General features: G+C 30.4%; 3 protein-coding genes across 3 annotated transcripts; all 3 read right to left on the bottom strand.

The window, feature by feature from the left end:
• Positions 1-8,798: 8,798 nt before the first annotated feature.
• Positions 8,799-12,863, bottom strand: K444DRAFT_658181 (uncharacterized protein). Its single transcript, XM_024886234.1, has 2 exons — positions 12,313-12,863; positions 8,799-12,265 (listed from the first exon to the last, which is right to left on the bottom strand). Exons 1-2 carry the CDS (start codon positions 12,737-12,739, stop codon positions 8,910-8,912), a joined length of 3,783 nt encoding a protein of 1,260 aa, XP_024743915.1. The 5' UTR covers positions 12,740-12,863; the 3' UTR covers positions 8,799-8,909.
• Positions 12,864-13,197: 334 nt separating this feature from the next.
• K444DRAFT_514890 (uncharacterized protein) lies at positions 13,198-13,572 on the bottom strand (the record flags this gene model as incomplete). The annotated part of the gene is made up of 1 exon (XM_024873553.1): positions 13,198-13,572. A coding segment is annotated over one exon (375 nt), but the record flags the coding sequence as incomplete, so codon positions are not given.
• A 365-nt stretch (positions 13,573-13,937) lies between these two features.
• K444DRAFT_4142 (uncharacterized protein) lies at positions 13,938-14,676 on the bottom strand. The gene has a single exon (XM_024872640.1). It carries the CDS (start codon positions 14,496-14,498, stop codon positions 14,043-14,045), a length of 456 nt encoding a protein of 151 aa, XP_024743913.1. The 5' UTR covers positions 14,499-14,676; the 3' UTR covers positions 13,938-14,042.
• Positions 14,677-15,438: the final 762 nt, after the last annotated feature.

Here is a 15,438-nt window from a genome sequence, read left to right as displayed (position 1 = left end):
AAAAGAAGTTTTAATTATAAATAAAATAATTCATTAATATATAAAATAATAAGATTAATATTAAAAGAATAATATTTAATAATATATATTTTTTCTTATAATAGTAATTATTTCTCGAAATAAGAATTATTATAAAATTTATTATAAAATTATAATATTAATAAGAAAAATTCGAGAATAAAAAATTAAAAACGCGCTTTTATATAATTTAAATAAAATTATAAGTACTAGTATTATATTATAAATTATACTTTTCTTTTTCTTTTATATATTTTATAATAATTAGCTTTTTAATACTTAAATTAAATATTTATTTTTAGATTATAATTTCTTAAATTATAATTTTATATTTCTAGAAATAATAAAAAAGCTTTAAAAAATCTATTACTTTTATAATTCTATTTATAATTATATTAGTTATTAATAAAAGTTCCGATATTAAAGTTCTTTATATTAATATTTTATTTTATTTTTTTAAAAATATTATATTTATAAAAGAAAAAGTTTATTATAATATAAAATTAAAGCTTATTTTTATAAGGTATTTATTAGTAAGTAATAAGATAATAGAATAAATTAGTGTATTATAAAACCATAGTATTAAATTTAGTATAGAACTAATCTCTGTCCCTCTTATAAGATCCAGGGAAGCCCCCTCTAAATAGAAGGCCCCGATAGCATATATATAATTAGTAATTTATAAGCCTAATATATATAATATAAATAGTAGTTAGTTGGGATATTAAAGAGCTATTAAACTCCCTAATTAATACCTATAATATCCGAGGTTCATTATATACCCTTAAGTTATATATAACCCTATATATATTATAATTATATTCCCTTCCTAGGATCTTATCCCCAAGATCTATTAATCTATCCTAGTAAATATTTATTTAATTATTTATTTAATTAATATAAACTTCTAGTATCTTGGGAGGTAATTTTACTAATATAATCTAGATAATAGATATAAAAATTATCTAATTAGATTAGGGCTAAGTAAGCAAGAAAAAAGAGTAATTATACTCTAGATATAGGAGCTAGCCGGTAATTACGATTTCATTTAGGATCTGAGTATTCTAATTAGTTTAATCCAAAGTACTAAGGTACTATTTCACAAAACTAATACTACTTATTAGATCTCGTATTAGAATAATCTAAATAGCTATATAGAAAGTATTTAATAAATATTTATATAAGAAACCTATATAAATATTTCTGAGGTCCTAGAGATTATTTATAGGCTCCTGGGAGCATATATTAATTAGTTATACTAGTTTCTAATTAGAACTAGTATAAAAACTAGTAGTTAATCCAGGTAGTTCTTTACCTCTATAAAAGAACCTCTTTATATTACTATATACTCTCTTCTTTTCTAATAACTATATATATAACTTTTTCTATTATTACCTTCTAGCCTTTTCTTTTACTTTTCTTTAAGTCTTCTTTAATTATTTTTAATTAATTCTATAATATCTTCTTCTAGCTTCATTATCTATTCCCGTAATAATAAGTATAAAGGTAATCTTATAGCCTCTTTTCCTATTACTAGTAAATACTTGAAATATTTTAAGTATTTGCTTATTAATCCTTTTATCTTATATACTATAATATTTAGTAAGAAGAATTATAACTATTATAATAAGAATTCTAAGTCTTATATATTAATAAATTCTTTAGCTTTAATATCTATTAAAGCTAATATAATTTCAGATTCCTTATTACTTATTAGAGGCTTACTAGTTCTGGGAAAATACTATTATAACCTTTAAGAAATTTCTTAAAATATATCCTAAATAGTATTATACTAATAAGAATAATACTATTAATTAGGTTTTTAAAGACTAGAAAGATACTAATAAGCTTTAGAATTCTTCTTTCTATTTTAATAAGGTAAATAATAATATTACTTAGATTAGTATTCTAAAGATAAGTTTTTTCTAATATATTTAGGTACTTACTAATTCCTTAAAGAAATACTATAATATTTACCTTTAAGATATTAATCTTATTACCGAACTTATTACTAAAATTACTAAATAATCTATTACTAGTACTTTAAGTACTAATAATATAATACTTATAGCTATTCGGGACCTAACTTTAGAAGTTCGGGCCTTCTATAAGGCATATATAGCTATTATAAGTTCCTTACTTACTTCTCTTAATATCCTTAATACTAATATTATTATAATATAACTATATTTTATTAAGAAATAAGTAAATTCCGGAAAATATTAGCTAATTCTTTACTAAATCCTAAATAGAGCTAGTATTTAGTATTCTTATTTTAAAAATTAGAAATTTATAGAAATTAGAATTTATTTATTTAAGATATCTATAGCTAGTTTACCTATAATAAATCTTTCTTAATCTTAAATCTTTTTCTAATAATTTAAATATAATTCTTATAAGCCTTAATAAAACCCTAGAAAATCTTTATAAGTAAAAAACCTAGGAAAAGAGTATTTTTATTATTATTCCGGATCTTTTTTTAGCTATTTAGGTTCTTTCTTTCTTTTAAATAATCTTTTTCTTAATAGTTTAGAATTCTTTTTAATCTTAAAAGATTATTAAAAAGTAATTTCGGATTCTAAGCCATAATTTTAGTTATATAATTTTAAAAGTTCCTTGAAATTTTCAAGATTAGAAAAAGTAAATAATTAGATATTATAATCTTTAGGCCAGGTTTTCTATTTAATTAAATACTATTACTTCTTATTTTTATTATCTTATTAGTAATTAATAATAGCTTTTATTTCCTATTCTTATTCTTTATTATTATTTACTAATTCCGGAAGTTTTCCGGAAAAATATAGGTATAACTCCTAACTCTTTTTTACTATATACTTTTTAAGGAAAAAAATATAGAAAGTTAGATATAAATAATTATATATACTTAATAATTCTAACTTATATACTAAATTACTAATATATTTAAGAATCTTAAATAGATTTATAAATTTTGGCTTAAGCTTTTTTACTTTAAGTTTAATATTTCTTATTAATAATATTACCTAGGCTTCTTTAAAGTAATATTTAGCTAACCGGTACCTATTATAATAGGTTTTCTAGTTATTTTATATATAATACTATAAATCCTTAAGCTTTCTCTATTTTATTTTAAGGATTTCTAGCCTCTTATATATAGCTAGTATCTTTCTTATAATCCTATTCTTAGGATTTTATAGAAATTAAAAATAGTATCTATAATATATATAAAAAGATATATCTTATAAAACCTAATATTTTAAGTTATTATATATAAATTTTATAAAAGATAATTTCTTAAACTAGTTATTTTTTTAAATATTATAATAATATCTCAGGTAGTATTCTAGGGCCTAGTTCTGCCTTTCTATCTAACTATTTATCTAAGAATAATAAGCTATATTTAAATACTATTTATATATTAAATAAAAGCAGAAAGTAGACTAGAACTAGCTAGTAAATACTATTTCTTAATCAGAAATAATTCTATTAAAGAAGCCAAAGATTAAGAAAATATATTCTTATATAATCTTAGTAAGCTCTAGAGAATTAATAGTTTTATAATATATAATATATCTTACTATTTTAAAGTACTAGTTAATAATTATAAGAATTATATTAAAATTAGGACTTCCTGCCAGGTTTTTATATAATAATAGACCTATAATAAAATCTATAGAGATCTTATTCTAGGGTCTCTTAGGCTATAATAAACTACTAAATAAACTATATAGTAAATACCTCTTTACCTTAACTCTTTAGTAGATATTATATTCTTAATAATAATTATAAATATTTCTTTTTATATTCTCCTAATACTAGGACTTTCTAAAAAGCTCGAGAATTTTCTTTATTTTATAGTATCTAGCTATTAGGTTATTATAATAAAGCTTTATAACTTCTTAATATAAAGCGGGATTATTAGATATAATAATTCTTAAATAATACCTAAATAGGCCCGAATTATTTTTCCAGATTTCTTTTCTTTTAGTATCTTTCTTACTAAGTCTCTATTTTATAATATTCTAATATTAAGAATTATTTCTCTAAACTATCTAGATAATATCCAGAAAGAATTTAGATAAAAGGGCTAGTACTATAGCTTTTTTAGTAGTTATATATATCTATATATAGGGAATTAGATATTTATAACTATCTAATTTAAAAACTCGGGAAACTAAGAAGTCTTTAGTTCTATTAAGTAATATAATTATAGATATTCTTATTACCTTAGCTATAATAGTAAAGCCTTTAAGGCATTTCTCTATACCTTACTTCTTAACTAATTTTATAATTAAAGAATCTATAAAATAATCTATTTATTTATCTTATAATAAATATTTCTCCTTAGCTATTATAAATATAGCAAGTATTAAATAATATCTATTCTAAAGAGGAAATTCTTTAGATATCTATAAGGATTTCTGAATTATAACTATAAAAGCTCTTTTTAACTTATTCTAAAAGATTAGAAGCCAAGTTATATTAATAGGACCTTCTTTATAATTAGGTCTTCTACTAGGTCCGTTTACTAGATTTGAGGCATCTCTATAATAAATAATATTAAAATCATATATTATAAGATATATTACCTAATATACTTAATAGCTTTCTAAATACTTTATTTCTATAAAGTATTAGAGATTATTATAGTCTATAATAATCTTAATTATAAACCTGAACCTTTTAAGGTAATAGTACTAGTACTTAAAGGCTTTAATAATTATAAGTAGCTCTCTATTATAGGTACTATAATTATATTTGGCTCCGGAAAGTTTCCGGAACTAGAATATTACTAGATACTAGTATTTTTTTGGGCTATTACTAGAATTAACTTATTATAAAATAGTACTAGTAATTACAAATTTTAATATATTAGTTTTAATATAAATCTTTTTAGAAAAATTAAAATAAACTAGAATAGGTATTATAGTAAAAGCTTTTTTTAAAGTCTTAAAGCTTTTAGCTACTTTATTTATCTATATAAAGGAACCGGATTTCCGGCCCTTTTCTATTTCTTTTAAGAGATCTATTAAGCCTATAATTACCTAAAAGTAATAGTAAATAAACCTATAATAGAAGTTAGTAAATTCAAGAAATACTTAAATATTATAAAATAATTCTGGTTCTAGCTATTTAATAATATTATAAACCTATTTAGAATTTATATAAATATCTTCTATTTTAATAAGAAAGCCCAAAAATTCGACTTCCTTAATATTAAATTTATATTTACTAAATTTATAAAACAGGTTATTTTTATATAGCCTAGTAAGTATCTAGTAAATATAATTATAGTATTTATTCTTATTTCGGGAATAAATAAGAATATTATTTAAATAAATAATTATAAAATAATTCAGGAACCCTATAAATATAATATTAATATATACTTAAAATATAGCTAGTATATTAGCTAGCCTAAAAGGTATTATAAGATATTTAAAATAGCTATAGCAGATTCTAAAAGCTGTTTTCTACTTATATTCTTTATAAATTCTTATCTAATAATATATATTCTTAAGATCTAGCTTTATAAAAATCTTGGCTTCTTAAAACTAATTAAAAGTCTTATTAATAAAAGAAAACGAATACTAATTCTTAATTATAACTTAGTTAAGTCTATAATAATTAATATAAAGATATAGTTCTCTATTTTTCTTAAAAACAAAAAAAATAGGCATTTCTATTAGGCTTTTACTAGGCCTTATCTAATATTTATAAAGCATATCCTATAAATATAGATATAATACTTCTAGTTAGGTCTCTAATAAATTATATAAAGGCTTATATGGGACTATACTATCTATATTAATAGAGTATTTAATACTATTAAGATTAGAAAGTTCCAAAGCTTTATTAGAATTAAAAACCTCTAAGAAGTTTTTATATTTATTATTCCGGAAATAAATAAGTATTTCTAAGGCCCCTTTCCGAAAAATATTAATTTACTATATTAAAAACTCCTATTTAGTATTACTAGAACCATATAATAAAGTAGAGATCTAGTAATTATTATAAATATATAAAGCCTATTATCTAAAATAATTATATTTACCTTTAGTTAAGAATAAGACTTAAGATACTAGCTCAGGATACTAGTTAAGCTCCTTACTAAATTCTTTTAGTATTAGGATCTTAATATTATTAAACTATATAAGTATATATATTTATTATTTCTTAATATAGTTTATATATTATATAAGAGTTACTTTATAAAATTCTATACTAAAAATAAGGCTATAAAAGCTAATATTCTTATATCTATAGAACCGGAGCTTAAAAGAATATATCTTACTATAATTATCTATAATAAATATCTTAAGATTATAGGCTTAATAGACCTTAAATCTATTTCTATAAAAGGTTATAAACTCTTAATTATACTTAGCTAAAATAATAAAGCCCCGGCTTTAAGCCTAATTATTATTAAGGAAGTTATAATCTAATTCAGTATTACTAAATCTACTATATATTTCTAAGGTACCTATTTCTGGCTATATTAATCTTACTTAAATAGTTATATAAAGTAATATATCTTTTTTATTATAACTAAAATTATTAATATTTAAGATTTGGCCTTTTCTTTTCCCTATTTCTTAAAAGAATCTTTTCTAAAATACTTCTCTATAATAATAGTATTAACCTACTTCTATAGATACCTTAACTCTTCTATAATTTTGGCCTTATTAGGGTTCTGCCAAGCCTATTTAGTATATTTGAAATACTTTATATTTCCTAAAAAATATTCTTTCTATTTATAAGTCTAATAAACTATATCTGAAATAGAACTAGTATTCTATTAAGGCCTTAAAGGGGCTAAAGTATTACCTAAGGATTTCTTATATAATTTTCGGAACTTATTCTTCCTTTTTTAATAGCCTTATAAATTAGAATTTATTAAGTCAGAATTCTTAGAGGCAGAATTACCCTTACTAGATTTTTCTATCTTTATTTTCCTTAATTTAGGATAAGTAGTATATTTTGCTTTCTAAGCTTTCTTAAGCTATTCGGAAATAAGTACTACCTTATTTTCTAAGAAAATAAATATAAATATCTAATAAGTCTTATAGTTAGATAAAGTAGTATTAAGAGTCCGGATCCGGTTTCTCTCAGAATATAGGTTCTAGTTAACTTTAAAACTAATTATTCAAATATATAACTTAGTAACTATCTTACTATTTTTCTAATAAAGATCTCGGAGTTTCTTAAAGATATCTTATTAACGGGTTTAAGATACTTGGAATATATTAGCCAAGTAGGCCTTAAATTACTTCTAATAGACCTTATATAATAGTAGGCTTTACTTTATTATAGCTTCTCAAGTATTATAAGATTTGTTTCTAAAGGCACTTATAGTAGAGTTAATTCTAGAAGAATATTTATTATAAGTTTAAGGCTAGGTCCTAAAGACTACTTTTTAGGAGAATATAAATATTTTCTATTCCTTAAAGAACTTTCTATAATATAAGTCAGATATCCGGATTTTAAGAAGCTTTTCTTAGTCCAAATATATCTTTAGAATATTATATAGTAGCTCCTAATAAATAGTATTAAGATTACTCTTAAAGCTTATTATATTAGAAAAGAGGATAGGTTCTAATTCTATTTTAGGAAGTTCCCTAATAGGAATTACTAAGAAAGAGAGAATAAACTTATAAATAGAGTTTCTATAAGATATAGTAAACTATAAGATATCTCTAAGAATACTCTTATATTACTCTAATTATAGGATATACTAGTTAATTATATCTACTAATTCTTGCTTTTATTAGAATACTTTAACTTTAGTATATAAGCCCTATTTTATAGCTTGAATAGTAGTAACTCAGGTATTAATCTCGGTATCTTAATTATTACCGGAATTATTTCTATTATTATTACTAGCTCTTAGAGGCTCCTAAGAGGCCCTATTAAAAGTATTAGATAAGCCTTTGCTATTATCTATATCGGGATTAATCTAGTTAATTTTCTCTATAGGAATAGCTTTAGTAAGAGGTTATATATTTTACAGATTTCGAGATATAATTACTTATTAAACTATTTCCTTTAAGAATAGAGAGATTAGCTTATAAGGTATTTATTAGTAAATAATAAGATAATAGAATAAATTAGTATATTATAAAACCATAGTATTAAATTTAGTACAAAACTAATCTCTGTCTCTCCTATAAGGTCTAGGGAAGCCCCCTCTAAATAGGAGGCCCTAATAGCATATATATAATTAGTGATTTATAAGCCTAATATATATAATATAAATAGTAGTTAGTTAGAATATTAAAGGGCTACCAAACTCCCTAATTAATACCCACAATATCCGAGGTTCGTTATATGCCCTTAAGTCACGTGCGACCCTATATACATTATAGTTTTACTCTAATTTAGATATTGCCTTATTATAATAGGCTTAATAGCTAATATTTCGCCTTTATTTACTTTATTTATCTTTATAAATAAGTATTATAATAAGGAATTTTAGCTTCTTTATTTATATAATATAATTATATAATATCCGGAACAAATAATTTATATATATGTTACCTTGCTTTCCTTCTTTCTTTTTTAGAAATTAATTAACTTTTACTCTCTTTATACTTTAGTTATATATTATTTAAAGAAAATAAAGAGAATTTATTACTTATATAACTTTTATATGGGTTTTATATAATTTAAAAATAAATAATTTTTTTTTAGGAAGTCGATAATCAAATTATAATTAATTAGAAATTTAATTTAATTAAATATAATTAATTACCTTAATTATTTTTTGATACGCTAGTTACAAAGATAGACCTTCTGTAATAGTGCCGTACTCATGGCTTTTGTATCTTTCCTCCCACTACCTCATAAACTCTGGATATGTGTTCACGACAGATATCTGTTCAATTTACATTATTATATTATAGCCCTTGTTTCTACGAGATAACATCAATAGTAAACCTCCTCTTTCTAACACCTGGCTCCTTCGCAACCAACCCCTCCATCACCGCCATATTATCTATCTTCTCCCCCTCAAACCACCCTATTCCGAAGAGCCGCCCCTCTAACGCGTGCCTTGCTGGCCCTCCCCTTCGATCACATTCGTGCTGCACCAGTTCCAACATCTCAGAATCAACCAGTAAACTCGCCAGCCCAGCTATACTTCTTGGGTCCTTCGGGAGAACATCCTTAGTCCTGAGAAAGGCGCTCTGTATCAAAACACACAGCCCCATGGCTGCCAATAGAGCTTGAAGAGTTCTTGTCGACGGGACACGTTGCACCAGTCTTTCTGAATTTGGATCCACTGCTGTGCCAGTGAAGGTGGTCTGTTCTGCGCCTTCTGTCGAGTTGATGCGCATAGAGAAATACGAATATGGAGAGAGACCTGTAAATGGGGAGGGACCCGTATATCCGTATATTTGTGCGAGTAAGATTTTATGGAGGTGCTGGATTACATGACTAACATTTGTGGCAAGACTTGGGTTAGAGAAGAAGTGCAGAGGTGGCGCTTCGTTGCTTGCAGCGAGAATATTGAAGAATTGGTCGAAGCTTGTCTCATTGGACCAAGTTCCAGTGATATTGGCAAGCCAGAATGTATAGGTTGGAGGCATACTTATAAATGTAGCGGAATGTTGCGCTGTTGATTCATCTGGGATGGGCGGTTGCGTGCTGTCGATAGCGAGAGATGGGAACAATAGCGTGGTGTTTACCATGATTTGTTCAACATCCTCATGGCAGGACAGCGCCGCAATATTCTCGATGGATGAAGCGCCAATGCTACCCCATACCCAAGTATGGCAATTTTCCAAAAATTGATCATCGTAGCCAAAAATACTATTCGAGAAAACCGTTCCCACGCTCGAAGTTCGGGTTCCACAGGAATATCCTCCTAGTGGCGTTGGTGGTGGTGTAAAATTGACAAAGAGGTTGGCTCCGCTACAGAACTCGGTTGGAGGTAAACACCAAGTCAGGGTGCTTCCAATGCTGCTGTTGTCTCCTACCAATAACGTGCAGTCAAGTCGTGGCCGTACCGCTGGGATCTTTGCTGAAATTGTGGCCCGATTTTCAGTGGCCATGTTCGAAGTCGTCAATTCAAGAGTAGCGAATGCAAGTTCATCATACGTCCATGCCGGATAGGAAAGATTAGCTACTGCTACCAGCGATGCCAGAGTTATCGCAGATGGATCTGCTTGAAGATTTAAGTTATCGCTGGCATTAAACCATGTCTTCATCGATAATTCAACTGCTTGACTCGAGGGAACGTTATTAACCGCGTAAACACCACTGACCACGATCGTCAAGAAGCTGCCAAGAAACGATGCCGAACTTGTAGCAATCACTGCCAAATTTCGACTCTTTATAGACAACCATAGGGCCTCAACTTTCGTAAACCTCGAATAGTTTATGAAAAGATCACTCCAAGATGCACCACCATATTTGAGTTTTGAATATGGAGCAAATACTTTTGTGGTGTCATCTAGATCGCTAAACAGTAGTCCAATGCTAACCATTATGAGGGCAGGAATGTATGCTGAGGCATAGTGACCATAGCCTTTTGGGTCAACACCAGCAAAGCCGACATGTCGTTGCGAGTCTCGGAGGACCAATTCAAGCGCAATCACAGTAGCTATAACAGATGCTAAAGCTAATAGTCGTGCATATATGGTTGCTCCGAAAGGTCTCCACCATGTGACTGTATCATTCTGAGGACATAGAGATTCCGCTTCCTGCTTGTTGGGGCTGACTTGGAGAATGTGTTCCGGCTGTTGAATTTCGAAGGTACGCTGGGCTCCCTCAAACGTAACCGTAGTCTGATATCTGTTAGAAGAAATTCGGTCGGATATACTGCTTAATGGTGACAATCCCATCCCAGTTAAGGACCTCTTAAGCTCGGCACTCTTCGAGATCAAAATTGCAAGCCCTCCGATTGAGTCGGGATCCAGGGGCATTATCCCATTATTCGGTATCAAGAAAATCATAGCCCCTGAAAAGAGAAGCAGAACTATTAATACTGCTTCGATGATACGGACTGACAGGAGCCGTAGAACAAGACGGCTCTCAAAATCCCATGATGTCCCTGTTATTGGGATGCTATCTCCTTTGAGAAGTGCTATCCGTGCTATCTGGGCTGTCAGAGTTCGAAAGTAGCTGTTGGAGAGATTTCCAAGCGTGTCCGTGGACATGAGGTTGGTGAGCGACGGGTTTCCAGCCTGTGAAACTGCATTGTGGAGATGCCCCAAAAAGGGATTTAGGGAGTCGAGGGGTACCCTTGCGACTGCCCTTGCGATGGTCTCGCCGAAGGCATTTGTAAGATCAAGTCCAGTGACATTTGTTAAAGTCCTGTTTCCAGCTTCTGGAAGTAACTCTACCCTCGCCGTCCCTTGTGTCCAGTTTGTTGTTATCAAAGCTCTGTTAATAGCATACGTCGACGAGCAAATTAGCTGGGTAGAATTGACGAGGTTGTATGTCACCGTTGGGTTTGCATCCACTGTCGATCCTCCTTGCATAGCAGCTCCAACAAGGATCGCAAATCGCGATTCTTGAGAGTTTGCACACCGGCACAGTGAATAAATCCCTATAGGCCCGATTGCAGTTTGTGTGGTGTTCCTAGAAAGGATTTTTGGACGATCACAGTAAGGTCCTAGATTTGGCGTGGTAAAATTGATTGAGCAAGAAGGGATAGAAATCGTTATGTTTGGTTGCAAATCAGGCCCGCTCGTTGATACGTTGGTGGCATTTTCTGAGGCGTATACTTTTACCTCCCAGTTTCCAAAGTTCATCTGGGCTCTCTCGCATTCCAAGTTACCAGAGAAGGCGTCCAAATCAGCTCTCGAGATGGATCCGTTCTGATTTTTTGCAGAGTGAAACGATTGAAAGGCAAATTGCTGATTCGTCCCTTCAGGGTAAGGCAGGTTGGCCAACTGCACTCCTTGATAGACATAAAAGGGCAAATCTCCGATATCACCCAGGCGCCCATCGTCGCCCACGAAAGTAGTAGAAGCGATCAAAGGGACGTTGTGCTGTTCCACGAGGAGATTGTCCAATGTGAGGAGGCCCGTTGAAACGACGGTAATGATCTTGAAGGCTAGACTGCCAATTACACTGAGAGCGACCAAGAAATCATTGGTTTTTAACGCCTTGTATATAGTAGTTGTTGGAAGAAAGTAGGCCCAGTAGTTTAATAACAAAGTTCTCGAAGCTGGAGCAGAGTGGCTTGCCAACTTTATCCACGGCGAGGTTTGTTTGGCGCGGTATTCGATCCGAGACCAGATTGCGGCTAATAGAGTGAACGCTTTATTTGTTTAGTGTTGTTCGGAAAATATATCTAGCTAAGCCTACCTGCAGTTGGTCCATACGTCCAAAGATAGTATTTGCCGTTCTCAGTTGTTGCAATTCCTTGGTGAGCTTGCGAGACCTGGTACAGTGTCTCGATGACAGAGAATAGTATAACAAAGATAATAATGTAAGCTACAAGTATTCTGCGTCGAAGGATAAATGGACGCCAGGTATAAACATTGTTATGAGGTGCCTTGGTAGCGGAGTGTTGCGGATCTTGAGAGGTCGAGATCGAAGGACCGGGATTGGCTTGGAGAGTCTCATTGACACCCCCTCTACTCAAAGGGGAATCTCTCGGTATTGAAACACCAGGCGAAGTCTCAGGTAGTAGTTCTGGCGGCTGGGGATTGAGCGACGTCTCGTGCCTTTCGTTTTCCGACAAGCTCAATAGTGAAGAAGGAACTGGCTTGCGACGAATAGGCATCGCCATCTGGAGACAAGTGCTTGGCGCTGAAATCTACTCCTAGGATTTACCAAGGCTTCGTTCCTCCAAGCATATCGGAAGAGAATCGAGAGTTAGAGAGATGAATGTGGACGATTGATCTCAATTCACGCACATCGTTGTTGAGAATAATGCTGTGCAGGAAAAGAATTGTAGGGGGGCATTTGGTGCAGCACATTTTCGCGCAAAGTCTGCCTCGTACAAGGTTCAATCTGGGTGGCGCCAGTTGACTGGCTTTCCCCTCAGCCACCGTACAATAGCGGCAGTCAACTTTCAATCACAAGCTGCCACGTCTACCCTGCAAAGCCGGGGAACGGATCCTTCGGTCTTCAGCTCATAAAAAGTCATTCTAGTTGAGAGCCGTTCGATGCAATTGCATAGTCTACGATAAACCCGTTCTGTGATTAGTGGTTGCGTCACCTAGCACAATCGTAATTTGTGGAATTTTATCCTGCTAGCATATTCTTGAATCCATCGATATTGTCTCCCATATATCTTAGCTTCGTCCAATCCCTAAAACTCGTCTTGGGTCCACCAGAATGCGCGGTGCATTTGGCAATCAGCGCTTCGAAGTCATCACAAGCCATGCCGCGTCGGAGGAGGGGAAGTCGCAGAATGGCGAGATCGACATCCGCGTTGGTAGCCGTTCCCTGTAGCACCTCTAAGACTCCATTTAGGGCCTCGAGCTCTTCGTTGAGCTGGCGCACAGTCCTTTGATTACTTTGAAAGTTTGCGATGGTCTGGTAGAGCACTCGACTGGATTGAAGGTCAAGGATCGCCAACGCCAGCACCCCCAAGGCGGTGCTTAGTGGGTCTGCTATTCCGAGAATTAATTTGAAGATGATAGTGCGTTTAAGAGTATGGTAGGAAGTCAAAGAGGCTAATGGGAGCAATGGATGATGGAAGGGTGAGGGGGAGGGCACAAGTCCGAGATATTGCTCGATGTCCCAGTTCTTCTTATCAAGAAAGGAAGTATGCAAATTCCCTCTTCAGCCAGCACCCATCTGCAGGACCGGAAAAGTATTTTCCCGACAGGGTGAATGTGATATGAGTCATCGACGTCCCGGAAGGTTGAAACCATGGATCAGCCAATCGATCTAGCCCTAGATTCCCGATCAGCGCGGTTCGATCCCGTATTACTTTCTTACAGCACTAGCGGGGTTCTGGAGCGAACACCCGCGCAAAAGCGAGGTGAAAACCTCATAATTCCGTGGTATTTCGCTCGAGGTCGATGAGAATAGATACAGATGGCATCAATCCAGAGGTACGAAATATCGTTGAACTGACGCAGCTACCAAAGCGCGTCCCGTAAATTTTCCGTAATTTCAATCTGCTTTCCGTCGCAGGAGACATAGTGTTTGCTAATGTCGTAGGGTTCAAAAAATTGACTATCATCTTCGAGTGGATTACCCCAGGTATAGGAGAGTGCACTAAAGGACAGTGCTGTGTCGGAAAGAGAAACCGTCATAAGCGTGCCTTCAAGCGGGGTTTCAGAGTCTCTAGGTTCCAGATTGAACAAGCGGATAGAGTCTGCCGATATTAAAGGGTTGTAGATGTATGTGGTACCTATAGCCGTTTGAGGAGCCGGGGTAGGACAAGAATGATTGTCAGAGGACATCTTGACACCGATATCAATCACGTGGAGAATTTCTACCTTCAAGGATTCCGCTCTTGGGGAAGATATGGATGGAGGACTCTGGAGGCGGGTTTTACTAGGAAAAGTGCTTTGATTCAGAAGAGGCAACATCAGGCAGATGTTGATGACGTACTTTGCAAGGCTGGTATGCACGTGGTTAAAACCTGTCGGATTTCGGGTGTAAAGCCCTCTTAGAATTAGGTAATTACAGTTCTGCCTATAAACCTGAAATATTCAGTAAACTCAGCTTTATAATTCAGCTATCGGAAATATTAAGATAAGATTAATTCAGGGAAATATATAAGCTCTTAGTATTTATAAAAATAGGCTAATTATTACTATATAATAAGAGTTAATTTAGTACTTTTAAATTAATTATATTTTATATAATTCTTATAGCCTAAATCTAATTATTAAAAAAAGCAATTATTAATACTAAATAAGCTATATAAAGTATATTTATAGCCTTTAACTAAACTTATAATTTAATTAATTATTAATTTTTATTTTTATTAAATATAAGAAAATATAAAATAATATTTCTTTAAATATTAATTAAAATATTATAAATATAAAATAGTAAAATAATATATTAATAATTAAAATAAATATATTATAATATAATATTAATAAATATAACTAATTTCTAATAAATAATTCTAATAAAAAAAACTAATTAATATCTTTTTTTAAATTATAAGTATTTATTTATATATTTTTTAGTATTTAATTAAATATATAAAGCCTTTATTTAATTAGAAATTATAATTTTATATAATTTATATAATATCTAATATTTATTTATATATTTATATAATATATATAAAGTTATATATAATTAAAAGATATATAATAAATTTCGAATATTATAAGTATTAATTAAGGAAATTAATAGCTCTTTAATATTATAATTATATTACTATTTATATTATAGGCTTTAGGCTTATAAATTACTAAATATATATATATATATATATATATTATTAAAAGCTTTTATTTAAAGAAGGCTCTTATTATAATCTTTATCTATCTTATACTAAGTTATCTTCTA

Source organism: Hyaloscypha bicolor (assembly GCF_002865645.1).
Source record: "Hyaloscypha bicolor E unplaced genomic scaffold K444scaffold_10, whole genome shotgun sequence".
NCBI lineage: Eukaryota > Fungi > Ascomycota > Leotiomycetes > Helotiales > Hyaloscyphaceae > Hyaloscypha > Hyaloscypha bicolor.
Note: the sequence above shows the minus strand (reverse complement) of the source record. Positions and strands in the feature narration are given on the sequence as shown.